Here is a 26,504-nt window from a genome sequence, read left to right on the forward strand (position 1 = left end):
AATTTTGTTACTTCGACCCCTCCCCTCTCCTCGCCTCACTCCAGGTTCAGCTCACCTTCTGGGCAGCACCACCACCCTTGATTGTTCTGCCCTATTCCCTCTAGGCCACGCCTCTAGCTCCTCAGTCTCGGACTGACCCCACCCAACTCTGAACAATTCTAAATTGGCTTAAACCTCCCCAAGTCTGAGCTCCTCCCCTTGTCTCAAAACTTTCCGAGTAGTTTCTCCCCGCCCCCTTTCCCACTCCCATTGAGAATCTAGGCTTATACCTCTACCTCTCAGCGGTAAAATCTTTATACCTTCCCCTCAATGCTACCTCTAGCTCCACCCCAACCCACTCTGAGATCCACGCCCCCATCCTCTCTCCGCCTAGGCTCCTTCATCATCATTTCCCGGAGCCCCTCACGCTACCCTCGGTCCCGCTTCTCTCCCCCTAAAGGCCCCGCCCTCTTCTGTCTAGACCCCGCCCTTCAGACCGCCTTCCAGGCCTTCTCGACAGGTAGCCTACGGTCCTAGCTCCGCCCCTCTATTAGGAAGGCCACGCCCACATCCATCCTCCCGGGTGTTTCCCCTCCCCCTCCCCCTCCCTCATGTTCCGCCCCCCGTTCTCTGGCCCCGCCCCCGGGCCCCGCGCTGCAGTCGCCCCACAGCGGCCCCGCCCGCCACCGCTGAGCCGAACCGAGGGCGGCGGCGGCGGCGGCGGTGGCGGCGGCGGCGGCGGCGGCGGCTGCTGGAGCGGCCCGGGAGGAGGAGGCAGCGAGGATGGCGGCGGCAGCGTCCTGGGCGCGGCGGAGATGAGCGCTCGCGGCCCCAGGCCCAGGGCGGCGTGGCCGGAGTGGGCGGGGGTCCCGATGCAGGCCCGAGGGGGGCCATGGGGCAGGTCCTGCCGGTCTTCGCCCACTGCAGTGAGTAGGGGGAGGCTAAGGCCTGGTGTGGGGCCCAGAGGCCCGGGTGGGCTCCTCCCTGGTTTCCCCTCCGACCTGGGCCGCGGGAGAGCCGAGATGGGGAGGAAGCGAAGGAGACAAAGGAAGCTCTCCCTCCCCACCGTGTTCTAGCGGCGATGGGGGCGACTTGACCCGGACAACCTGAGTGAGACTGGGCAGAGGCTGGGGGCACTGAGATAGCCGACGGGGGGCGCTCTGGGCCCTTGAATGTGCCGCGGGGCTCCGCCCGGGGATGAGGAAGCTCTCCGGGAGCTGTCCCCTCGCCCTGGTGCTGGCCACAGCCAGCGGTGAGGGGATTTGAATAGAGGGGTAGAGCCACGATGGAGAAGAGGGTCTGACTCCCCCCTTCCCCCGCATCATCCATCTTCGCATCCCACCTCCGTTTTCTCCCCAGACTCAGAGGCAGCCCCGACCTCGCCCGAATTGTACAATCCCCTGTCCCCGGGATACAGCCATCCCTGGGTTGGGACTAGGACTCCTGGGTCCTTAGGTTTTACCACCAGGTCTCTGATTCCTGGCCTCCTATTCCCTAGCTGAAGAAACGAGGTGGGGGCGGGGGGGCATCTGATTTCAGTCTCCAAACGGTACTGAGCATCTCCTGTAGGCAAAGCCCCAAGCTAACTCTGAGAGGCTGAATTCCATAATTGAAAACGCCTTGCCTGAGCCTTATGATTTCTGAGCCCAGGGCTCTAACAGTCCTTGTCTAACATGCTCTGTCTCACACCCCTATGGTTCTGAGAGCTGGGGATTGAAACGCCGACCTCGCCACTTGCATGTCTTGGGAGTCAACCTGCCAAAATTCTGAGAATTTGTTATTTCAACATTTTAGAGTATCATCCCAACATTCTAATATCTTGTCCTTACCTGGGCTTACAAAGGAAGGCCCTACGTGATCTCCCCACCCCCACCCCACCCCGCCTTTCCTCTCTGCCCTCATCTCCCTTCCATCTCCCCATCAGTCACCCTCTTCCAGTCCCATCTGCACACTTCTCAGTTCCTCAGATATGCAAAGCTTAGTGCTTGCCTCAGGGCCTTTGCACTGGCTTTTCCCTCTGCCTGGAAGACTCTTCCCTAGATATCCACATGGTTTCCTCACATCATTCAGGTTTCTGTTCAAATGGCATCCGGGAAGTCTTCCTCACCAACCTGTCTGAAATAGCACCCCCTTACTTTCTCTTCCCTTACCTTAATTTTTCTCCACACACTTAGCACCCAACATCATAAGTTTAATTGTTACTGTCTATCTCCCCTATAGAGTGTAAGCTCTATGAGACTAGACATTTTGTCTGTTTTGTTCACAGTTGTATCCTCAGGATCTAAAACAGTGCCTGGCATGTATTAAACACTCAATTAATGGTTGTTGAAAGAATTAATTAATTGAAGCCTCCTAAAATCCCTAATTTAAAGACACTAAGATCGAGATTCCTGGATTTGAACTTCTAAGACTGAGCTTCAGACAGCAGGGATACTAAGGTTTTACAGTCTGTATACAGAATGTTCTAGAGGTCCTGTAATTAAAACTCTAAGATTCCTTAATTCAGACAGGTTTCCAGGACTAGCACACTACTTCTGTAACTCGGGCAATCTAAGCTTCTAAGAGTCTTTGATTCTTTCCCTCTTGCAGAAGAAGCTCCGTCTACAGCTTCCTCTACCCCTGACTCCACAGAAGGTAAGCAGAGAGGGAGGGTGTGAGAGTGGGACTTGAAGGGGCTCACAGCTGGGTAAAGGGGTTAAGGGGAGTGGGCTAGGGTCTTGGTCAGAGGAGTTCATGCCCTCCTTTGCTCATGGCAGGAGGGAACGACGACTCGGATTTTCGGGAGCTGCATACAGCCCGTGAATTCTCAGAGGAAGACGAGGAGGAGACCACATCGCAGGACTGGGGCACTCCCCGGGAGCTGACCTTCTCCTACATCGCCTTCGATGGCGTGCTGGGCTCTGGGGCCCGCAGGGATTCAGCTGCTCGCCGCCCACGGCCCCAGGGCCGCTCAGTCTCGGAGCCGCGAGAGCCGCCCCCGCAACCTGGCCTGGGCGACAGCTTGGAGAGCATCCCCAGCCTGAGCCAATCCCCGGAGCCTGGGCGCCGTGGTCACCCCGATTCTGTCCCTCCAGCTGAGCGCCCCCTGGAGGACCTGGGGCTCCAACTGGACCAAGTGGGCTGGGCGGCCCGGGGAGCAGGGTCCGGGGAGGACTCTGCCACCAGTAGCTCCACCCCGCTGGCTGACGAAGAGCCCGACGGATCAGAGGTTGGAGAGGCTGGGAAAGGTGAGATGTCCCAGGTGCTGGGACCAAAGCCACCAGGGGTGGGTGGTCTCTCCTTAGGGCACCTCCATGGTGAAAGCTCACAGCCTTCTCTCTCTAACGCACCAGAACTGGACCTACAACTCGGACTCGCTCAGTCCTCGCCGCCTGAAGTCTTGACTCCACAGCCCAGCCCTGGCTCTGGGATCCCTCAGGCCCGTACCCCATCTCCACATCGATCTCGGGATTCGAACTCTTGGCCAGATGAGCCCTCGCTGGACAAGAAGGAGGAGGAAGAGCCGTGGGGAGGGCTGGAGCGGGAGCCAATCACGGGGCAGTGCCTCCATAGCACGGACCAATCAGAATTCACATTGGAACCACACTTTCTAGGTAAAGTGCATGAGGGAACGTGCTCCTTTGGACTACAGCGAGGGTGGAGGATTGATTTTTAAAGGGACCATCCTCTGGAAGGAACGGAGGAGAATGGAGAAGCGAGGAGGTATTGCTACTGGCAAGACATTGTAAACTCCACCCTTTAAAAAAATTTTCCCGTTACCTGAGATTGCTATTGGCTCTTTTTAAATGGTTCCCCCTCCCACTTGAGAAGTTAGCCCTCCCACCTGAGAAGTTGGAAGAAGCATTAGGATTGGCTAATTGCTAAAATATAATCCCTCTTTTGGAGTGCTCCCCCTAGAGGCTGATTTTGGACAGGCCAAATCGCTGAAAAAATAATGCTCTTTTCTGAACGTGGCCACCGGGCAAGTAAAAGTAAACTCCGTGCGTTTTAAAAACTCTCCTCTTCCCTGACCACATGAATTGGCCAATTGTAAATAGACCCCGCCTTACTTTAAATAGTATGCTCAGCCTCCACGAACGGTTCCTATAGGTAGGTTATAGACATCACTGCTTTTGGCTGTTTACAAAGAGAGCCACCCCGTTTTGGAATTGTTCCCACCTCAATGGAGAGTCATTGGCTGGGTACAAAGGGGCCCCGCCCCCTTACTCCCTCCCTCCGGGTTCCACTGAAGTGGGCAAAATCCCTGAGAAGCAGCAGTGTCTGTAGCCTCTCACTCGGAGCCGAGATGGGGAGTAAAGGTGGGCTTTCGGGGCGGGTTGGGACGCGGGCGCTGGGGGACCGTGGAAAGGGACCCAGATTCACTTTTATCGCCCTCAAATCTGGAGGATGTTTCCTCTTGGTCCCAGATTCCCCAGAGCGGCAGGCTGGGGCTGAGGGGCTGCGGGGGTGTCTAGGGAGGGCGTGGAGGGAGTATGGGGTCCCCTCTCTCTCGAGCCGGAGCTTTGGGGCCCAAGAGCAGCGAGGCCCCCTCCCCCAGCCTCAGGCCCAGGCGGTGCTGTCACTCAGTAGCTGGACAAGCCAGCACAGCTGCCTGAGAGGCACCCTCCCCCCATCGTGCCTAAACTTAGCCCCCGCCTCAGGCGACCCGGCCCCTCCCCCACCACTGGCTCAGGCTTTGGGGAGCCTGCAGGGGAGGGGTTGAGGGGAGGTCTACCCTAGTTAGAGGTAGATGGGAGGATGTGCATAGGGAAGATACAGAAGTGAGGAGAGTCAGACTCTGAGGGGGACTGGTTGGGATGGGTCAGTTTGATTGGAGTTAAGGGTGGGAGGATGGAGACTGTCTGGAAATAGATGGCAGGGTACTGGGCTCTCAGTTCGGGGCTCAAAGCAGAGCCGATTATAGGGACGGCTGTTAAAAGTTAAGATGAGTGAGATGAAACGTTGAGGTCCAAAGGTCACTGATCAGGACAGAGGCTGGGCTTGGGAGGTGAGTTTAGGATCTCTGAAAGGGGTCAGAAGTTTGAGTTAGGGCCTAAGAAGGAGGATGATGTTATTAATACATTTAGGACTTCGATGTATGTGATGGTAGGGGTATCAAGGAGACGTGACTTTACACCTGTCAGGGTGCAAAAAATAAAAAGAACAATAACACCCATTGCTGGGCAGGATGCTGGGAAAAGATCACTTGCGTGTTGCTCATAGAAATAAGGATTGTTACACTCTTGCTAGTAAGCAATCTGATAATATTTATGACATTCAAAAATACATACTTAGTCTACCCAGCGATTCGACCCCTGGCACTCTATCTCAGAAATATAACCTCCCGGAGGTCAGAATATCTGCAGGAGACTGGTGCTTGTAGTACTGTCGGGGAAGAGGATGGGGGAGGAAACAAAGTAGACGACCCAGCAATAGCTGCATGGTTGAATAAAATGAATGATGGTGTAGCCACACCATGGAATATCGTGTAGCCCTTAAAAGAATGAATTAATAGCTATTCCCGTTGACTAGGAGGGAATTCTAGGAGGAAAATAGAGTGAGATATGCATGATGCAGAAGATTGATTTTTCACCCAAAATTGTGTTCACACATTATCTATGGGCAGGAGTAAGCTTGAGCGGACTTGCTAGACAGTTAACTTGGGTTTTCCAGGAGGCAAGCATGGAATAAAAGAAGATAAATAAAAATCCGGAAATTGGGTTAAGGCTCTGACAGTGTGTCGAGAGGTGATGTTTCAGCCCCGAGACAGGAAATAGGAGGTCAGGAGGTCAGCCGGGCCAGCTCCAAACCCCAGCCTGATTGCCGCCCCCTCCCTCCACAGTGGCAGACCTGCTGTACTGGAAGGACACGAGGACGTCAGGAGTGGTCTTCACAGGCCTCATGGTCTCCCTGCTCAGCCTCCTGCGTTTTAGCATCGTGTCCGTGGCGGCCCATGTGGCCCTGTTGCTGCTCTGCGGCACCATCTCTCTCAGGGTTTACCGAAAAGTGCTGCAGGCCGTGCACCGGGGAGACGGCGCCAACCCCTTCCAGTGAGAGCCTGCAGCCTGGCCCCCAACCCTGACCTCTGTCCAGACCTCAGCGCTGACCCTAAGTCATGACCCATGACCTCAGATCAGGCACTGACTTCTCACCCTGGCCCTGACCCATCCTGTTCCTGTTCCTGACTCCAACCTGACCCTGACATTAAACCAGACTCTGACCCTTGACTTCCAGCCGTAACCTCAGACCCTAACCTCTTACCCTTAATCCTTGATCCCGTCTCCTGACCCTGACCTACACCCTAGCACGCTACACCTGGCCTTACTCCCCAACCCTCACTTCTTGCCCTTGACTCAGCCACGCCTCTCAGCCTGGGTCCCATCCACCCATTGAGTGGCCTCACACACCTCTGTTCTCTCAGGGCCTACCTGGATGTGGACCTGACCCTGACTCGGGAGCAGACAGAACGTATGTCCCAACAGATTGCCTCCTGTGTGGTCTCTACGGCCATGCAGCTGCGGCATTTCTTTCTGGTAGAAGACTTCGTGGATTCCCTCAAGGTGCCCCGAAGCCCCACACTCCCTCCTGGGTCCCAACATTCAACTCCCTGCCCCTGGGGGGAGGAGGGGAGAAGGGCCATTGCTGGGGAAGTTCCCAGCCCAGGGTGCACCCCATAGACTCTGCTGACCCCGACCCTCACCTTCAGCTGGCCCTTCTCTTCTACATCTTGACCTTCGTGGGTGCCGTCTTCAATGGTTTGACTCTTCTCATTCTGGGTGAGCTGGGAAAGCTGTGAGGGGCGGCGCGGGGAGGTGGGTTGCTGGGGTCTGCTGGAGGACAGGGCTCTGAATGGAGCTGTTAATCTCCCTGGAGAGCCCTGACCTCCATCTCTGTGCCCGCAGGAGTGATCGGTTTATTCACAGTCCCTCTGCTGTACCGGCAGCACCAGGTAAGTGCGACAGGCCCTCAGTTGGCAGTACCCCGGCCAAACAACCCCCACACACACACACAGCCGGGGTCCGTGACAGATGTCCCAGCCAGAGACAGGAGGACAAGCTGGTGTTCCCACCCCTGACAGAATCAGGCTCTGACTGACACATGCTAGGCACAGGTGGTCTGCCTGCTGCCTCTCCTCCATGCAGCTAGAGTCTACCTAATTTGTTTCCACAGCCAGAGACAGGCATTTCGATAGGTGGCCTGTGACAGAGCCAGGATCTGACACATTCCAACCCAAGGCAGGTAGACTAACTAATGCTTCTCCCCAACAATGATCCAAGGTCTGCCTTGACACGTCCTACCTCCAGAGAGGCAGCCTGACTGGTGTCTTCTCTCCCTGACATAGCATGAGGCTGAACAGCACTCTTTCTAGCCAGAAACAGGCAGACAGATGAATGCCTTCTCCTGATACCCCGATACCCTGTCTCCCCTGATACCACCAGAGACTGACAAACACATATTCCATTTGCAGACAGACAGACAGACTGACGCCATCTATCCCTACACATAGTCTGGGTCTGACTGACACCCATCCCAGCCCAGAACACTGACAGAACCAGGGCCAACTGACATATATCCTATCCAGAGACAGGCAGATGGACCAACATTCCATTTTTGACATTCTCCGGCACAGCTGAGAGCCAAACGATACATGTTCCTGCCAGGGAGATAGCCCTAACTCCCTCACATGCCGGAATCACCGAGGCTCGCAAAGTCAGTTAACACTGAATTAAACTAATATTTAAATCAATCCACTCAGGGACGCGACAACCAACACTAACGCCCTCTATTCTTACGCTGCCCCTAAACACACACACACACACAACTCACTCAAAGATTAACAGTAGTTCCCAGGACGCAAAGCCACTGGCAGATTCTTGTGTGTCTACCTGACATCACTTCCCACACAGAGTGTGGTCCAATTGACTTGACACTTCACCTTGGACTTCTGATTTCCAAGGGTATTTTATCAGGTTTAGAGTTGATGGTGGAATGGTGGGCCACTCCTCCCAACTCCTGATCTGGGGGTGGGGGAGGAAGCAGCTTTCTTAATGAAAAAGGGAGAAGAACCCCCTCCAATCTCTCCTTTCACCCCTTCTTGTCTCCCCAGGCCCAGATTGACCAGTATGTGGGATTGGTGACGAATCAGTTGAGCCACATCAAAGCTAAGTAAGGGCATGTGGTAGAGACGGATGGGCTGGGGAATGAGAAAACTTGGGAGTGCTCCTCCGCGCCCCCACCCCCAATATTCCCTGTCCCTAAATCTCCTGGGGCTGAGTGCCTGCTTTTCTTAAAAGGTGAGAGACAGTTCCATCTCAGGCCAGTAGGTGGAGGGCAGGGGCTGGCTTGGGCACTCAGTTCCTCCATCGAGTTTTTAGTTCCTAGATACTACTTATCCTGTCGCTTGCCCCACCCCTTGACTCCACCTGTTTCTCCCTCAGGATCCGAGCTAAGTTCCCAGGGACCGGAGCCCTTGCCTCGGCAGCAGCCGCAGTCTCCGGATCCAAAGCCAAAGCCGAATGAAAGGGGTGCCTCTGCCTGCGGGACGCCTGCCCCCACCCCCTGTAGCCCTCTGCCCTCCTCCATTTCCCTTCCATCCCCACCCTCTCCCTGCCTCATCCCAAGCCATTTCCCAGTGGGTGTCAGGATCGCTCACACCAGGGAGTTTGCGCAAATTGCCTGAGTGGCCAGGACTACATTTCCCAAGAGGCTCTGCTCTAGGAGTCTTGGAAAGGCGAGGCACCTTGGCCACGGGGCCTGCTGGGACTTGTAGTTGCCTAGATAGGGCACACGCCCTGCACTTCCGGGACCCCACCGCTGGAGGCGCCGTGAGGGGGTGGTGTCTCCTGGATGCCACTGGCCCCAACGCTGGGGCTTTGCATGGGGCCCAGGGGAGGCCTGAGCTTGGATTTACACTGTAATAAAGACTTCTGTGGAAAACCCAAGGCCTCCTGTGCTTCCAGCCCCGTCCAGTTTTCACCTTCCTGTACTGAAAAGCAGGTAAGTGATACTCAAGGAGGAACCTTCCCCATCTCTGCGGAGGAAGAAACTTCCCCTCTGCCATCTGAGAGTTGGCTGATCCCAGGGCTAGCCAAACCTTGACAGCCACTTTCCATTCCTGTGCTCAAGGCAGACATCGCGAGTCGATCCCCACACTCTCCCTGCTGGGCAACCATTTCACCTGAGTCCCAGAACCATGTATCCAACTGCCTAATGGAAGACTCCCCCCTCAAACATATCTAAACCTCTTCCTTGTCCTATCTGATTTCCCACTCAGGGACATCCCCTCCTGCCGAGCCAGAGACCCAGGTATGGCCCTGGACTCCTATTCCCTCACCCCCCACATCTAGTCAGTCAGCAAGCCATGTCTTTTCTCTCTCTCCAACCTCTCCACCCGTTTCTCTCCATTCCAACTGCCTTGGGAATAAGCACAGGGCCTCGTGGCCTCTTTGGGCCTCAGTTTCCAAAACTAAACTGGGGGAGGAGGAGGCAGGAGACTGGAGTCTAAAGACCCACAGACCTGGATTGAATCATCTTCACTTTTTGGCTGCGTAACCCTGAGCAAGTGAACTCACCTCTTGAAGGCTCATTTCCTCAAATAGAAAATTGTCACCATAAACTACCTACATGTAAAGCCCTTGTTACAGGGCCTGGCATAGAATAAATGTCCAGTAAACAGAAGCTGCATTGTTAGCTATGACATTGTTTCCCAAACCTCAGTCAGCCCTCAGGACCTTGATGATCTTTATATCACCTGTTCTGCTATTTGCCTAATTTTTTCTTTAAATTGGTTTATTAAAAAAATAAAACAAATGTCTTTTAAAAGGAAATGTTACTCCACCACCAAGGAAGTCAGTATCGCTTGCCAGAAATAGAAGATAACAGTTAAACACGAAACTATTACCATTTAAAATGTTTCGGGGCTTCCCTGGTGGTGCAGATGGTTGAGAGTCCGCCTGCCGATGCAGGGGACACGGGTTCGTGCCCCGGTCCGGGAAGATCCCACATGCCGCAGAGTGGCTGGGCCCGCTGAGCCTGCGCGTCCAGAGCCTGTGCTCCGCAACGGGAGAGGCCACAACAGTGAGAGGCCCGCGTACCGCAAAAAAAAAAAAAAAAAAAAAATGTTTGTGCATCACCTAAAATCTTGCCTCTTGTGATGCATGTCACATTTTAGGAGATAGATAATGATGTTACAGGAGTAGTAGTTACAGCCTCGGGTTTTGTATACAGGGGTTGCCTAGCAGCAGCTAGCTAACTGAAAGAAACAGGACTTAGGGGGGCTTCTCTTAAATCTGAATTTGCCAAGCAGGGGTAGTGTTTTAAACTTCCAAATAAAAGAGCAACATTTCCTAAAGATACTTTTATTCATACTTTCCATAAGACAAAGTGTCCATTTGTCCATCTCAAAGAAAGGAGGAAGATGGACTGGTTGCGATTATGGGTTCAGGAATGGCTAAAGCCCCCAAGCCCATCCTTGGTACCCCCACTGGAGGCAAGAAACAGGTTGGAGATGGAAACAGCCTTTATTGAGTGACTGCCAGTTGCCTGGTGCCATGTCAGGCTTCTATAGCCAGCTGCTCTTTATGATTCCCCCTAGTTGCACTAGTCTTGTTTTCCAGATGGGGAAACTGAGGCTCAGAAAAGGATAGTGATAATATTCTTGCATTCATCCTACAAACATTTAGTGAGCGTCTGGCAAGTGCTCAAGCACTCTTTGGGTACCAGGGACATAGAAATGAACCAAAGTGGTTAGGACTCCGTGCTCTCACTGCCTAGGGCCTGGGTTCAGTTCCTGGCTAGGGAACTAGGATCACATCAGCTTCGCGGCGTGGCCAAATAAACAAACAAACAAAATCCACCGAAACAAAGTCCACGGTTTCATGGAGCTGATATTCTAGCGGGAGCAGCCAGACAATAAGCAAACAGAAGTAGAATATGGCAGGTGGTGATCAGGGTGATGGAGAAAAGTCCAGAAGGGGAAGGGGATAGAGTGACAGGGCTTGCTATTTTAGATTGGATGCTCAGGGAAGGCTTCATTAAGTAGTGATATTTAAGCAGAGGCCAGAGTGAAGAGAGGCAGTGAGTCATGGGAACATGCGGAGGAAAGGAGATTCAGTCAGGGGGATCAACAAACGCAATGGCCCTGAGAAGGGAGCATGCCTGATGTGTGCAGCAAGAGATCTGTGAGCCAGAAACCGAGTATATGAGGAGAGAGGAGTAGGAGATCGGGTCCGAGGAGTGCAAAGGTCTAATCATCAGGCTTGTAAGGCTGTGATGAGAGCTTTGACTTTTACTCTGAGACGGGAGCCATTGGGAAGGTTTCATTTCGGGGAATGATACTGTCAAAGGATCACTGACTTGGATTTTAAAAGGATCACTTTTTTTGTAATAATATAATTACAATGGCACAAGTTCTGTTCTCCCAAGTGGATGGGCTGTGTGGATAGGGTAGGGTACTATCCGTTTCTACGTCTCACTTTCCTCGTCCATAAAATGCAGATGCAAAAACTGATGATCTCTAGTGCCTAAGCTCAATGGGGACAGAAATTCTGTCATCCCCAGAACCTAGGACTGCGTCTGGGACTCTAGGTGCTCACTGAACATGTGAAAAAACGTAGGGCTCTGTAGATCGCTGAAGTTCCACAAAAGAACAGCAGGTGTCGCCCCAGCCCTATAGCCGCCAGCTCGGAGCCTCCGGGGCTGGGCTAAATCAGACTCTAGCAGGAACCCACCCACTCGAATTCGGATTTTTCAGGAAAGGGGCCTCTGAATGCCGAATTATGAATCTTTTCTCTTAAAAAATGGACTTCTTACTTGGAAAAAAGGGGCTTCCGGCCCTTTAACAGCCAGAAGGGAGGGCTCCAGGTCCCCTGGCGCCGTTTCCCAGAATGCGCGGCGCAATGCAAATGAGACAGTTTCTAAAGCGACAATGATTCAACTCATGAGGCAAACTCAACATTTTGGAAGGATATGCACCGTAATAAATAGCTTGGGAGAATTTATGTATATTAAAGTCAACAGTCTCACACTCTCCGAAACTACATCACCATAGGTTAAAAGACTGGAAATTTATGGGTTTTATATAGCTGTGTGGGAAGGAAAGTTATTCGCCCGGATGATCCTCAGTGGTCTGGGGTGCAGGCTTCAAACCTGTAGCTGTCTAGCGACAGAGTGGTTCAATTCCACCTTTCGGGCGTCCCACTTTGTTCTCTTATCCAAGCTATCCGTCATAGAGTACGAGTTGGCCTCGAAAACGATAATTCACTTCTGCGCTTGGCAATGCGTTTCTGTTTTTCCGCGAATAACAAAGAACTCCAAAAGATTAAGAAAAATTCGTCTACACTCTCTGTTCTAGGATATTTACAGTTTGAGAGTCATCCTGGATTCCTCCCCTTCACTTGTTTACTCACTTATTCATTTACTCACTCATGTACTTAATCACGCATGCACTTACTAAGCAAATATTTATTCATGTGATCATTCATTCATTCATTCACTCATTCAACAAGTATCTGTGGGGTGGTTGCTCTATGCCCGGCCCTGCACTGAGCGGTCCTGGGGACACACTGGTGACGACAAAACCCTGACCCTGACTTCATGGTGCTCCCAGTCAAGTGGAGGAGACAAACTTTAAACACTAATGAATTACCCATTTAATTAACAACTACAAAAAAAAAAAAAAAAATTAACAGCTACAAAAGTGACAAGTACGGGGAAGGCAGGCACAGAACCTATGAGGACATCTTACAAGGAGACCTGAGTTCAGGTAGGGTGTCAGGGTAATAGCTGAATATACACCTGAAGGATGACAGAATGGATTAGCCAGCAGAGAGGGGGAATATTCCAGGCGGGGAAACAGGGTGGTCCCAATAACAGCGATAAAGATGGTGATAACTGCATTTTACTCTGCGCTCAGCGCTGGCGTGTACTAGCTCACTGATTCCCCTCAGCCCCATTCTGCAGCTGAGGAAACTGAGGTTCAGAAAGATGAAGTCTCTTGTCCAAGGTTACCCAGCTTTGGGAAGCCTCCAGCCCCAGGGCTCTCAGACCTCTGGCCAATGCTATTTACCACTGCCCTGTGCTGTCTTTCCCAAATCAGCTACTCACCACGTCCTGTCTGTTCTGCCTCCTCAAAGTCTTTTGAATCCTTCCCCTCCTCTCTCTCCCACAGCCCTGGTCCTATTCCAGGCTCCCCCTCACATCTCAGTGTCCTCACCCTAGCCTCATCTCTGATCTTCTGCCTTATCCTTGCCCCCTTCCTCTCCCAGCTACCCTCAACCTGGCAGCTAGAGGAGTCTTCCTAAAGCACAAACCTGTCCCTGACCTTCTTATGCTCAAAACCTGCCAGAGCTCCCCAGTACCCTCAAAAGAAGATCTAAACTCTTAGACTGGAATTTCAGCCTGCAGAATCTGCTCCCTGGTAACCTTTCTCTTCACACCTTTTGTTCTAGCGCCTGTGAACCTCTAGCTCCCTCAATGTATCAAGCCCTCTCCCCACTCACAGCTGTTTGCACTCACTATTTCATTAGATTCAGCCTTTTTCTATTCCCTTCTATGCTGTCTATTTATCCTCTAAGGCTCAGCTTAGCTATCCTCTCCTCCAGGAAGTCTTTCCTGACTCCCAGGTCAGCTTAGGTGCCTCCACTGGGCCCCTCAAGTCCCATGGACTCCCCCAACCCTGTCCAATTTAGATCATCCCTGACTATGAACAGGTCTGTGTCCCCCACTGGACTGTGAACCTTAGGAGGGGGGAGCCTGGGGCTGTCTCAGTCTCTGCAGTATCCCCAACCCTGCCCAGCACAGGGCTGGGCACACGATAAATGCTTAGCAAATTTTGTGAATTAACTAAGAAATTAAGTAATTCCATCCTGACAAATTCCCCTGCTTAGTCATTTACTAAGACACCTGACCTCTGGACCAGTACTTCCATTCCCAGAGTGCTTGCTGCTATGCAAATGAGAGCAGGTTTGGCTCTTGCAATGGGGATGGCTCAGCTGTATCTTTGGACAAAGTGGCAGTGGTTTTGGTTTAGTCAATCTTGGTTTGTCCCCAATATGTTCCAAACCCAGAAGAAGTGATCATGTGAAAAAGCAAAAGGCAACTGATCTTCACTCTAAAAGTGATCCAAGTTTTGTGACTCATATAACCCTGAGGAGTTGCCATATGCCTGAGTGGTCTTCAGCAGCATAAACTTTTTCTACCTCTAACTTTTGCTCAGACAATTCCCAGAACATTACAGGGTCAGGCACAATAAGTTCCCTACATATGAACCTTCAAGTTGTGAGTTTTCAAAGATGTGAACATTCATTTGCATGCCTAATCATGTAAGTTAGTCCATGTGCAATGATGCACGAAGGTTGCAGCAGCCGTTCAGAATGCAATCCAGTGCTGCCATGTCATCTATGACGAGAAAAACAGAGAGACTACCTAGACATCACTGGATGACTAGCAAAAAAGAGCTACTACCCAGACGTCACTGGTTCGTTTTTTCAAGAGGGTAGATAGAATTGAAGCCAGCAAGAAACCAGAACCTGTGCCATCAACGTCAGGCGTGAGTGAAATTGCAGCTTGCCCTCCGTCTCTTATTGTTGACGATCCTTCAGCTCTACTATCTCCCACCTCCTCTCCCTCCTCCAGTCAGTAACTCTTCTTGCCTCTTCACTCCATGCCGGCCCCTGTATGCCAGCTGTTGTGCTGTACACTGTACTTTTCAAGGTACTGTGCTGGAAAATTTTAAATGTTTTATTTTTTGTGTTTATGTATTATTTGTGTGAAAAGTATTATAAACCTATTACAGTGCAGTACTATGTAGCCGATTGTGTTAGCTGGGTACCTAGGCTAACTCTGTTGGGCTTATGAACAAATTGGACTTAACGAACGCCCCCTCGGAACAGAACTTGTTTGTATGTAGGGGGCTCACTGTATAAATTCTTCCCCCACCAGGAAACCTCCCTGACCTTTAGCATTCTGGTATCAGACACCTCATGGCTTATATTCTGCCTCATTACTTCTTCAAGGAGGAGGTACAGCCTGTGTGTGTGGGAAGTCCTCCTGACTGTCTAGCCTCCCTCCATCCTGCTGTTGGCTGATTCACTAGTAAGAGTTCCAGCGTGTGTGTGTGCGTGTGCAGTCCCATAGCAATCTAACCTCACTCCTTCATGCTGAAAGGAAGGCAGGCGATGGGTGTCAGGAGCAAACAGACCCTGAAGCTTGGTGGATGCACTTTTAAGAGCTTTTTATTGGCGACAGTGCAGAACCACGAAGGGGAGGGTAGCGGCCCAGTGCCAGCCAGCCCCAGCCCCCCCAGGGGTCAGGTGCAAAATACAAAAAGAGAATCACAAATACAGCATGGGGTGGGGGTAGTTGGATATTCAATAAATTGTGGTCTGCAGCGGCAGGCCCTGCTCACAATTTCACACACACCCAGAATCCTCAAAGATACAGATTACAAAAATCTATAATCCCACAGGCTTACTCACAAAAATAAAATCTCAGGTCCCCAACGAACCCGGAGTCGGAAGACCGCTGGAGGATCAGGGACAGTCAGATGGAAACGGTCAAGTAAAAACAGGTAGAGAAAAGACAGAGGGGAAGGGACACTCGGGAAAGAGACAGCCAAGACGGCCAGAAAACAACCAGAGGGGCCGAGACAATCAGAAAAGAGACAGCTAGAGACAGAGGCAGCCCAAGACAGGCCGCCTCGAAGTTTCCAGAAGCAGTGTTTCCAATTCAACGGCATGGCTTTGAGGGCCAACATGACCTAGAACAAGGTTGCAGAAGCTCTCACATACTCACGCGCACACACACACCCACATATAATATATTTATTTATACATAATAGATATAAGTGCCTTTCGGAAATCAGGAAAGGGATAAATAGCCACGGGAGGGGGGGGGGCTCTGGGTTCAGGGCGGGAGCTGCGGGACGGGGCAGTGGAATGTTCTCCATGCAGCACGGAGGGCGGCGTGACCCACCCGATATTAAAAAATATCAATTGGCCTCATGATAAAATTCTCATGAGGTGAAACACAGGGAAAGGCGGGGGGAGGAGGGAGGGAGCCGAAACCAAGAATTGGGGCTGGGGCAGGGGGAGGGGAAGCTGGGACGGCGGGAGCCCAGCCCCTTCGGGTTCAAAGCCTCAGCCTTTAAATCTTCTCCGGAAAAACGTCGGACCCCCTGGCAATCTCCCCTTGCTCCCTTTCTAGAAAGGATGTGGGGTGCCGAGGGGAGGGAGAAATTGGCGTCCTAGGCTGGGTTAGGGTGACAGGCCTTAAAGGAAAAGGCCAGGGCTTGGTCTGGGGGGAGGGGCAGGGGTCCTGAGGAGAGAGGCCACGCGAATGGATAAGTGTCAGCCCCTCTCGATTCTGTCACCCCCTTGAGTCAAACTCATTTTGAGGGGAGGAAGGAGGCAGGTGGGGGAGGGGAGACCACGGAAGGGCTTTGGGGAGTGGGCGGCACAGTCCCTCCGGAGGGGTTCTGTCCCACCGGGCTCCTCCCGCCGCCCAATCCGGCCAACTCATTTCACAGTATAAAACACTCCCGCGGGACAGGCACCACAGCACCCACTGTGATGTGGTGGGAATCAGAGAGGCCCAACAAGGAAGGCCCGGAGGGGAGGCTGACGGGCGGTGGGGGAGGGTAGGCTAACACTGTAATCCAAAAAGAGGGCTGGGGGCTGAATGTGCGGGGGATCCTTAGGGTTCAGGAAATTTAAATCAGAGCCCGTCTCGCTGGGGGGGAGCAGCTGGACGGTCAGGGAGGGAGGTTCACATTTCAGACTAAGTCTGGGTCGGGGGTGGGGTAAGGGGATCATCATAGGGGGGCATCAACTTCCCTTTAAAGGGGGGCTCAATTCAGGGGAGGATCTACCCACATGGAAATGTTGGATAAATAAGCTAAGGTCGTGGTGGGGGACGAGCAGGGAGAACCAGCCTGGTCACCCCTTGAAGGGTGGGCGTGGGAGACTCTTTGGGGGTCCTGTGGCATTTCCTTGTTGGGCCTCTCTGCAGAGGACTACAGCTCACCCCAAAGCCCACCACCAGCACCCCTTTCCCTCCAGCCCAAAGGTGGGCATCACCCCCGCCCCCACTCCCCCATCCCCAGAGGTTGGGTTGAAGCCAGACGGCCGACAGGCAGCCGGGGGGGTCGGTGTCCATCCCCTCCCCACCCCCTGTCCCCAAAGTCACCAGCTCTCTGGTCTCGCTGGGCCACAGAAACAAGAGGCGGTACAAAACACAAGGAAGTCCTCCTGTCCGACGGCAGTGGCAGCTGAGGGTCAGACAGGAGAGGCAGGGAGGCCACTCGCCCGCTTTGTCTCTTCCCCTCTCTCCTCCTCATCCAAATCTCTCTCTCCCTTGTGTGTTTGTTTGTTTTGTGTCTAAAGAGTTCACAGAGCGAGAAGGGAGGGCGAGTTCAGGGGGTCGGAAGGCTGGTCGCTGCCGCTGGTGCGTTGGGCGCCGGCGAACGCGGAGACCTCCGGGCAGGTGAGGACAAACGAGGAAGTGTACGAAGGGTTAACAACGGGGAAGGGGTCGCCGAGGACTTGAACTTCACTGTGTGTAAAGAGAGAAGCTGTCAGGTTGGGGGGTGCGTCTTGGCTGGTCTGGAAGGGCAGGGGCGGTGGTGGCGGGGGCGGAAGCAGCCAGCTGAAACCATCTTCCTTAGTGGATGCTGACCCCGGCAAATCTCTCACCTCCGCCAGCGGGCCCGGCCCGGGCCCCTCTTCGTAGGGGATCTTGCAGCCCGGTTTGTGGGCCACCAGCACAAACTCCAGACGTTCCTTCTCCTTTTGGAGCTCAGCGATCTCCGACTCCAGCTCCGCCTTTTCTTCCTCCAGTTGGTCTGTCTCCTGAGGCCCGGGCGGCCAGGTCGCAGAGAAGAGCAAGGAAGGAGAAAAAGGCCGTGAGCGACTAGAGAAGGTGAGTCATGGCTGAAGCCATCTCTCCTAGACTGACTGCGGAGGCCCAGGGTTGGAAGGCAGCTCTGGACTGAAAGACCCCCTGAGATGGAGGCCTGGTGTGCTATGGGACTTGGGGCAAGGGTCTTGCTTTCTAGGAGCCTCAGTTTCCCCATCTGTCCAGTGGATGGTTGGGAAAGAGCCAGGTACACATAGGAAGTCTCTGGTTGCAAGAGGCACTCAGAGGTTTGTTGAGTGAGTGAACGATTGTCATATGTTTCTAAGGCCACCTCTTCCCCTCTGTTACTTTTCCCCCTCTGCCTCCCAGGGAAGAGACCAGGTAGCTCAGGGAAGTAAAGAATTTCCCTGATTTAGCGGGGAAACCCCTGCAAGTATAAAGTAGAAAACTCTCAGACTGAGGTAGGGCATGAAAATAGAGGGGCATCGTGGCAGAGGCCACCAGTCCAAGCTCTGAGAACTACGGGTGGCTGGGGCAGGTGGTGGGGGAATTGATATAGAATCAAAGAATTTCGTTTCACAGACTCTCCAGAATGTTAAATCTAGCAGGAACCTAGGAGATTCACTGAGGAGTTGAAGAGATGGAGAAACTGAGGCAAAAATGGGTTATCACTTGCCCAAGACCAAAAAGGGGAAATGACTGGAGCGCCCCTCTATTAAAGTTCGCTCATATGTCCCCTCAGGATGAAGTGAAGGCCAGGCAAGTGGTGTGTGTGTGTGGAGGGGAGCCGGGGTCATAAACCGGGACAGGAAGCAGCCAGGAGTAGGTGAGAGCCTGCGTGTATGAGCTGGGTGACCCCGTCTGTATCTCGTTCCACATGTGGAACCTCTGGTTCTCAGTCCAGGATAAGGGCACAGGTGGTGGTGGGTAACAGAAGATGGGGAGAGAGCCCCCCTTCAGCATACCCTCACCCCACCCCAGGGACCATCCTCACCGCCTGGAGTCGGTCAGTCAGCTCCCTTCGCCGGTTCCTACACTTTGCTGCTGCCAGTTTGTTTCGTTCTCGGCGAACCCTTCTCTTCTCCTCCTCCTCTGGAGTGAGCTGAGTAGGGGAGATAGAGATAGTGAGATTTGGGGGACATGTGTTCCTCCCCATCCACCCCGAAACTCCTCTTCTTCAAGAATCCCCAGGAGTCAGAAAAGAACCTTCTAGACCTCACTGACTGTGGGGAGGATGATAGGGTTTCTGCAGCATTGAGGCTGCAGATGGTCCCTCACCCCAACAGTGGGAAAGTTCCTGCCTCTCTTGCTTCTTCCCCCGCCCCCACCCCTGCTCCTGCACCCAGAGCAAGCTCTGATGCCCTTTACTCACCGTCTCCTCTCGGGGTCTCCTAGGCCGGGCTCGGGCTGGGCGGGGCCCAGGTCCAGTCCCAGGTCCACTGGTGGTTCCGCTGGTGGAAGGCCCACCACTGCCACTAGCTCCGCCACTGCTGTAGCCACTTATGCCCGGCGTGGAGTAACTGGTTCCTGGCATGTCATAGGGGTCAACGGCTGTGGGCTGGGAGGCCAGTGGCTGCCCCTGGGACTGGGCCATGGAAGAGATGAGGGTAGGTTGCACGAGCCACTGGAGGTCCTGGCTGGTTGTGATCGCGGTGACCGTGGGCACGAAGGAACCGGGCATTTCCCCAAGACCGGCGCACTCCTACAGGGTGACACATACACACACAGGCGTAGACACACAAACAGAGACACCGACACACACACACCCAACACACATACACACACCGACCCTGTGAGTGAGCACAGGGCCAGCGGGTGTGGATGTGTGTGTCACAGGCAAAAAGCCACAACACCCACCCTTCCCCTACACCGTGACGCAGTGGTTAATGAGAGGATTTCTGTGCAACTGGCTTCTACCTCCTCCTTCTTCCTCGGGGAAAGGTTGCACGGTTCCAGCGGGTGGTGAATCACACCCCGGGTTGGTGACTCTTAGGTGTGGGGGGTGGGGAGGAGGCTGGACACAGCCGGGTGACAGAACCCCCGGGATGGAGTCACAGCCACACACACAGCCACAACACCCCACCCCCACCCCAGAGGCAAGGGGAGGGAGAGGGAGAGGCCTTAGGCTAAGCCTCCCTCTACACTCACACACATATACACACCCCTCTGGGCGAGGGGATGAGAGACTGGAGGGTCCATGAGACCCCCGTGCAGGGGCGGGGGTCCCAGTTAAAAGGGTGTTGGGGGACGGGCCTAGGAGTTTAGAACAACGTTTCAAGTAATTGTCTCTCCCCAGAGTGAGACTGACAAGCGACAGGTTACGGTGGGTAGACAAGGAGAGAAAGTGAGCAGCCAGGCTCCCTCAGACTGTCGCGGAGGTGGAGTGGTGTAGGTCCCGAGACCCCAAGCCCAAGCACCGTTCATCTCCCCCACCCCCAAAATGTAATCCTAGAACTGCTCGGAAGGCTTAACTACTCTCCCAGGGGGCGTGGTGAGGGACAGGCTGGCTCGCTGGCCAATCAGCATCCTGGAAACCCAGAGGGGGCGGGGCTCCTGGAGACCACCTGGCTGGTTCGCCTAGGGCTAGCGGTTCTAGTCCTGTCTTCGGACAAACCGGAGACACCCGGCGTCGGGAGCATTAGGAGTGGGAATGTATCTGTGTGTGCCTGGAGAAGTGGGTGACGGTCACTATGTCTCCCAAAGAAATTCCGGCACACAGACACCCTCTGACCCTGAGAGCGGAGGGACAGGATCCCGGCAAGGTCCTTGCGGACTCATTGGATCGCAGAAGATCGCTCCTGTGGCAACAGGAATCCCCTCGCTCTTCCTCTAGAGGCCCGTAAAAGAGACCCTAGTGCCGAAGAACCACGGGTTCCGGGGACGAACTGGGGGAAGGAAACTGCACCCTACAAATAGGAAGGGAAAGTTGATTGGCCAAAGCTTGCGCCGCGGCGGCCAATCGGAACGCCGGGCTGCCCCCTCCCTTAGCAACGTGGCCCCGGCGTTCCAAAATAGAACGCTCCCGGGACGTCAGGGGCGGGGCGGACGAAGGGGGCGCCACGCGCCGTGCGTGCCCCGCGTCAGACGGAGGATTCCAGCGCGTCAGCCGTTACGCACGGGTTCCCCGTTACGTCTCCGCGCAGGAGGCGGAGGCAGCGCCACTGAGGGTTCGAGGCCCGCCTTCCCACTGGGTCGAGGGTGACCCGGCGCCGGAGTAGGCGCTCGGATGGAGGAGGAAAAAGGGAGGATGCTACTGGAAGCTTCCCCGGGATTTCCCCCACCTGCCTAACCGCGCTAGCTTCAGGTTGGTGACCTGAGTGGGGGGCAGTCCCCGAGCCGGCTAAAAGTTCTCAGCCCTGCTACCTCATACACGTTGCACTGAACGGCGTACTCACCCCACCCCCAAAGCTCACCCCTCTGTGCTCCCTCCCTGCGTTCCACGCACACAACCAATTGCAAGCACGTCCGGACTCTGCAGTTTGCAGAGTGCGCCGTGAGCCTATCCCCTCTCAGATCCTGGATTTTGACGCGTCTTTATTTGGGGTGGGGGGATTGCTCGCTCCACCCTTGACTTAAAAAAAATTATAAACCACAAAGCATCACCCCAACCCTCTATAACTTACCTGGGAGGCGGCGGCGGTGGGTGGACTGCCGAAGGAGTCCACCGAAGACAGATATTGAGACTCGGCGGAGGGTGAGGAGCTGCACCGGGAGCCGGAGTCGTAGTCTCCGGGGAAAGCTTGAAACATTTCCCTGGGCACAGGGGGGCCCCTGTGACCACGCTGAGGTCGCCGGGAAGCCAAGGCTATGGCCGGGTGGGGGAAAGAAAGGTGAAAGTCCGGGGAAACTCGGGATGGGGGCAGCGTCCCGCTCCAACAAAGGCAAAGTTTCTGTGTAATTCTTTTGCGGTGCCCAGGCCCCCACAAGATGCCGCTGTGCCTCCTGAAAGTCCAGGCTCCGTAGGACCCGGGGGCGAGGGGGGATCGCTCCCCCAGAGGCGGAAAGCTCTGTCCTGCTGTACAGAATCTGCTTCGGGTGCGGTCCCCTCCACGCGTCCGGCGGGTCCCACGGGGGGAGGGGAGTAATAAGGAAGACGAAAAAAAGTAAGTCGATCCTCCAAAATAAAATGTAGAATTATCTAGAAGAATCCTTCCAAAAACTTTCCGGAAAAATAATAAACTGAATTTCACAGCCCCCAAGACGAAGAACCACTACAATCAAGTCCCAGCTCCGCGTATCCCAGCCTTGGCCGTAGCTCTCAGTCTTATGAATGAAGCCCAGAGCCGCTGTATTTATATGCCCGGGGCCCGGCCCCCCTGCTTACGTCACCCTTCCCGCGCTCCGCGAACTTCTCAATATCTCCGGCCCTGGTGAACCCAGCCACGCACCGTCCGGCAACAGGCCTGCCCTGGCCTCGATCTGATCACCTGCATCACCCTCGCGGCCCTGAGGGTCTTGGGGGCTGCGTTCTGAAGCACTCGGCGGGAGGGGATCCCGGCCTGGTCTCCCCGGAGTTCCTGTGACGCAATTAGCCATATAAGGAGCTTGGCCGGCGCCGCTGAGTGTTTGTTTGGTATCCTAGCAATTACGTCAGAGGGAATCCCTCGCTCGCTCGTGCGCTCGCCCCGCGCGCCTGCGGAACCTGCCCGCGCTTGCGCAGTGCAGCGCCGCCCCGGGGGCTGATATTAATAGGCTATTAGACTGACCCAGCGGAGGATCCCCGCAGGGAAGACCCCAGATGGGGGTCCCCCTCACCTCTGGCCGCCCCTCCCATTTCCCCTGGTGGTGCAGCGCTCTCTCTCAAGAATAAGGTCAATCTCCAAAAGCAGCTCTGGCTCTGTGGTGTAGTCACATAGGCGGGGAAACTGAGTCCCGAACCGGGTGGGAGGGGCTGTGATGCTCCAGGTGAAAGTGGAAGTGGGGGTGGAGTCCCGAGGCTCATACCAGCTTCTGCCCTGACTGGCTGTGCGACCTTGAAAAATGTCTTTTCTCTCTGAGCTTCAGCTTCACTTTTCCCGGATGGACAAAGGATGTGTGTCTTGGACCCTGCTGCCCCCAGAGATCCGGCGGCGTTTGGGAGGTACGCGGGTTTGGTGGGGATGGGGAATAAAACAGGGTGAAGTGTCCCTCCTGCTGATGGTGTGGTTAACCTCTCCTTTCTACTTTATAATTCTATCCGTAGTCAGAAATAATGTATGTGTGTGGGGGCATAATAAATAATAATAGTAATAATAATGATGATGATGAAATAATAATAATAAATGCCATGTATTTAGCACTTACCAAATACCGGCTCTTGTACTAAGCCTTTCAATACAAGATTTACAATCGTTAAAACAGCTTTGGAAGTTTAAGGGAGGAAAAATCTTCATTTTATAAAAGAGGAAAATGATAGAGAGTTTGTGACTTGCCCAAGATCCCATCTCATCCCATCCCATCAAGAAATTCAAACCCAGGATTCCTATTCTCTTCCTGACTTCTGAGAGCTGCCTGGTTCAGTGAAACTCCCTGAAAAACCTGGGTGTTGGGATTGTTTAAATGACAGTTCCATTGGTGAGGAGTTATAAGCCTTGCAGACCTATCCTGTCTGCTCACAGCGTACACTGTTGTAACCCAGGCTCAGAGGGGAAAGCTGCTTACCTAGCCACCCAGTTAGGAAATGTAGTTCAAGAGTCTAATTAGGGTATTTCAGACACCACAGCCTCCAACTCTTAGGCATCCACTGGTAAGGATCTCAGTAGCTGCATCAGAAACCCGACTTCCTGGCACTTCCCTCCCAGGGCAGAGCCTGGCCCAGCCAGGGCACAGAGGGTGAAGCACTTTAAAATTGTTGAATCCCACAGGCCCAGAGAGGGGGAGGGCCTGGCTCATGGTCACACAACAGGTATGAAGCCAAGCTGGAGGGGTTGCGTGGTTCCTAATTCCCAGGAGAGTCTTGATTCTCTGTCCCAATAGTGGGGGAGGGGTAGGGAGACCTGGAAGGCTGAGGGGACAGGGGGACAATACAGGGAGATTGAGGTTTCCAGACAAAAGCCCAGCCTCAAACACCTCTTCCCCCACGCCCCCTCTGTCTGCAACCAGTCTGGGAGGAGGGATAGGGACTAGGAGATGACACGGCAACCACCAGCAGGCAGTGACTCGGCCCCAGCATCAGACAGGGAGTGACCCCTCATTCCTGTCCTGTCCAAGCCCCTCATCTCCTCTCCCACGGAATAAAGGAGACACACAAATACCTACCCTAGCTGCCCAAAGACCTTCACACCCCGCCCCAGGTGGCCCATACATCCACACATATACTCACAGGGGCACGCAGGCATTCAGCCACAAGCAGCAACACACACCGCCACACAGAGAAACAGCTTCACGCACACACACACCTGCAGACAGAAACACACACCTTCACATGGTTACCAACACACATGACACACACATCCTCACTATAGATGCACGTGGTGTTCCTCACACACAATAACAAGAGTAATTCTTCTGAGCACTCATATTAACTTATTTAATTCTCACAACACTCCTATGAGGTAGGAACTATCATTTTACAGGCAAGGAAATGGAGGCCCAGAGAGGTGAAGTCACTTGCCTAGAGTCACACAGCAAATTAGTGGCAGAGCTGGGATAAGAATGTAGCCTGCGGGGCTTCAGAGCCTTTGCTTTTAATTATTATTAAATGAGTTATATATGTCGATATATTCACACGCAGATGGTCACACTCATGCAGACATTGGACATTCAATCCCCGACAGGCAGACCCAGAATCTAGGTGGCCTGGGCTTACATTCTGGCCCCACCACTTAGTAGTTGGGTGAACTTGAGCTAGTGATGTCTGGAGCCTCAGTTTCCTCGCTGGGGAAAGGAGGGCAGGAATAATGCCCAGCTCATGGGGCTGGTGAGGGGATTATGTGAAATGAATATCAGTAAAGCTTTGGGAACATGCCTGGCACATTGCAGGCACTTGTTTTGTTTTTTAATTTTAAAAAAAGTTATTTATTTTGTTTTTGGCTGCATTGGGTCTTCGTTGCTGCGCACGGGCTTTCTCTAGTTGCAGCAAGCGGGGGCTACTCTTCCTTGCGTTGCACAGACTTCTCATTGTGGTGGCTTCTCTTGTTGCAGAGCACGGGCTCTAAGCGCGCCGGCTTCAGTAGTTGTGGCTTAAGGGCTTTGTTGCTCTGCCGCATGTAGGGTCTTCTGGGACGAGGGCTCAAACCTGTGTCCCCTGCATCGGCAGGCGGATTCTTAACCACTGCGCCACAAGGGAAGGCCTTATTTTGTTTTTGAAATAAAGCTATGCAGACCTTTGCAGACCCTCATAGAACCGTGACCTTTGCAGACCCTCATAGAGACGTGACCAGAAGCAGAGACACACAAGATCCCATTATAGCTTTCATGGGTCCAGGCACTTTTGCCTTTGTGGGCCTCTTTCTCCATAAAGACATCTTTAAAATTATTTATCATGACTACATTGGTATAAAGACAAATATTAAATATTAAAACATTTCATTTGACCTAGAAGTTTAGTTCTTCCTTGATTTTAAAAGAAATTAAACACTTTCATGGGCCTCTAAATTTATCATGGGCCCTAGGGCCTAAGGTAAAAATTGGCCCTGGAGACACACACACACACACACACACACAAACACACTCACACTCTCACACACACACAGAGTCTTACTCAAACATACACATGGACGTGAACACCTTGCCCCCAGAGCATGGCATGGGAAAGGCAAGTCTTTTGCCATGAGGCTGAATCCCAGGGAACTTCCAGGAGGAGGAGGACTTGAGTGCAGAGGAGAGGGCAGGACCCCTGCTCTGGCTCCCGAGGGCTTGGATCTGTGTGTGGGGGAGCAGGCAGAGCCCTCAGCCTTCTGCCCCTTTTGGGGGTGGGGTGGCAGTGCCAGCTCTGTTTGCTCAGAGCATCCTGTAAATAGCCCCGGGGACCCAACTCTGCCAAAGGGAGCCCTCAGCACATTCTTCCATTCTTCTTTTGGCAAAACCCTTGCTACTCTGTTCCTCAGTTTCCCCATCCATAAAGCAAGAAGGTTGGATGACCATGGGCTCTGCAAGTCCTTTCCAGTTCTGAAATTTCATAACAAAAATGAGGAGGAAGATACGGAAAGTAAACACTTAGCTCTGCTCACGTGCATTATCTCTAATCCTCATAGCACATCAGCCCCATAAGTAAGTTATTGTCCCCATTGTACAGAGAAGCAAACCGAGACACAGGGAGGTTAAACCTGAGAACAGTGCTTCTCAGCTGTTATGTGAAATCAAGTAAGCTGGGGAATCTGGTTACAACACACATCTGGTATAGTCTTTTGTGCTTCCATGCAGCCCCTGGGTGATGCCAAGTCTCTGGCTCCAAAAGAAATGTCTGTGAGTTTCTGAAGCACGAGAGGAGTGGGGTGTGCATGTTTGGGTGTGTGTCCTGCTGTGACCTCCGTGAGGGTAGAGCCCAGGTGGTTAGTAACTGCTGGCTTCTCCATGTCCAGCACTGAGTAATGAGTGTTACTGGCTGGCTGGGCCCACTCCCCACTGAGCAATCCTGGTTGCCTACTGGAGGGGGTGTCTGTGGTGTTTCAGGGAAGCAGAGTGGTCCAGATTGGAAACTCTTAGCTTGACCCTCCCAATACCCCTGCATCCTGCATTCAAACTCCTCACTCACCACAGCCCGCAAGGTCCGG

General features: G+C 53.4%; 2 protein-coding genes and 1 non-coding gene across 5 annotated transcripts; 2 read left to right on the forward strand and 1 right to left on the reverse strand.

Annotated features, from left to right (window-relative positions):
• Positions 1-706: 706 nt before the first annotated feature.
• On the forward strand, positions 707-8,954 carry RTN2 (reticulon 2). Of its 2 annotated transcripts, XM_022585357.2 has the most exons (10): positions 707-905; positions 2,569-2,613; positions 2,736-3,206; positions 3,312-3,572; positions 5,801-6,008; positions 6,380-6,518; positions 6,665-6,734; positions 6,861-6,907; positions 8,066-8,124; positions 8,397-8,952. In XM_022585357.2, exons 1-10 carry the CDS (start codon positions 872-874, stop codon positions 8,476-8,478), a joined length of 1,416 nt encoding a protein of 471 aa, XP_022441065.2. In that variant the 5' UTR covers positions 707-871; the 3' UTR covers positions 8,479-8,952. The 2 variants fall into 2 exon arrangements, with proteins under 2 accessions (XP_022441065.2, XP_089758817.1); XM_089902691.1 differs by lacking the exons at positions 707-905; positions 2,569-2,613; positions 2,736-3,206; positions 3,312-3,572 and adding an exon at positions 4,189-4,277 and having other exon boundaries at positions 8,397-8,954.
• A 3,110-nt stretch (positions 8,955-12,064) lies between these two features.
• TRNASTOP-UCA (transfer RNA opal suppressor (anticodon UCA)) lies at positions 12,065-12,151 on the forward strand. Its single transcript has one exon. It is a non-coding gene; the product is annotated as a tRNA-Sec (tRNA).
• Positions 12,152-15,765: 3,614 nt separating this feature from the next.
• FOSB (FosB proto-oncogene, AP-1 transcription factor subunit) lies at positions 15,766-22,104 on the reverse strand. 2 transcript variants are annotated; one of them, XM_022585358.3, is made up of 4 exons: positions 21,435-22,104; positions 19,184-19,513; positions 18,806-18,913; positions 15,766-17,804 (listed from the first exon to the last, which is right to left on the reverse strand). In XM_022585358.3, the coding sequence occupies exons 1-4, from the start codon at positions 21,558-21,560 to the stop codon at positions 17,343-17,345; spliced, it is 1,026 nt and encodes a 341-aa protein (XP_022441066.1). In that variant the 5' UTR covers positions 21,561-22,104; the 3' UTR covers positions 15,766-17,342. The 2 variants fall into 2 exon arrangements, with proteins under 2 accessions (XP_022441066.1, XP_089758819.1); XM_089902693.1 differs by having other exon boundaries at positions 19,184-19,601; positions 21,435-21,521.
• Positions 22,105-26,504: the final 4,400 nt, after the last annotated feature.

The sequence above is a fragment of the Delphinapterus leucas genome, chromosome 20, assembly GCF_059928025.1.
Source record: "Delphinapterus leucas isolate spDelLeu-1000000601 "Yukka" chromosome 20, BTC_Dleu_Yukka2, whole genome shotgun sequence".
NCBI classification, from domain to species: Eukaryota; Metazoa; Chordata; class Mammalia; order Artiodactyla; family Monodontidae; genus Delphinapterus; species Delphinapterus leucas.

Bases quoted from the DNA above. Each gene is read 5' to 3' on its own strand.
- FOSB (XM_022585358.3), bottom strand. From the start codon at position 21,560: ATGTTTCAAGCTTTCCCCGGAGACTACGACTCCGGCTCCCGGTGCAGC. The intron at 19,514-21,434 runs GTAAGTTATAGA...GTCACCCTGTAG, and splicing joins CCACCGCCGCCGCCTCCCAG to GAGTGCGCCGGTCTTGGGGA. The intron at 17,805-18,805 runs GTGAGGATGGTC...CCCGGGCCTCAG, and splicing joins TGACTGACCGACTCCAGGCG to GAGACAGACCAACTGGAGGA.
- RTN2 (XM_022585357.2), top strand. From the start codon at position 872: ATGGGGCAGGTCCTGCCGGTCTTCGCCCACTGCA. The intron at 3,207-3,311 runs GTGAGATGTCCC...CTAACGCACCAG, and splicing joins GGTTGGAGAGGCTGGGAAAG to AACTGGACCTACAACTCGGA. The intron at 6,735-6,860 runs GTGAGCTGGGAA...CTGTGCCCGCAG, and splicing joins TTTGACTCTTCTCATTCTGG to GAGTGATCGGTTTATTCACA.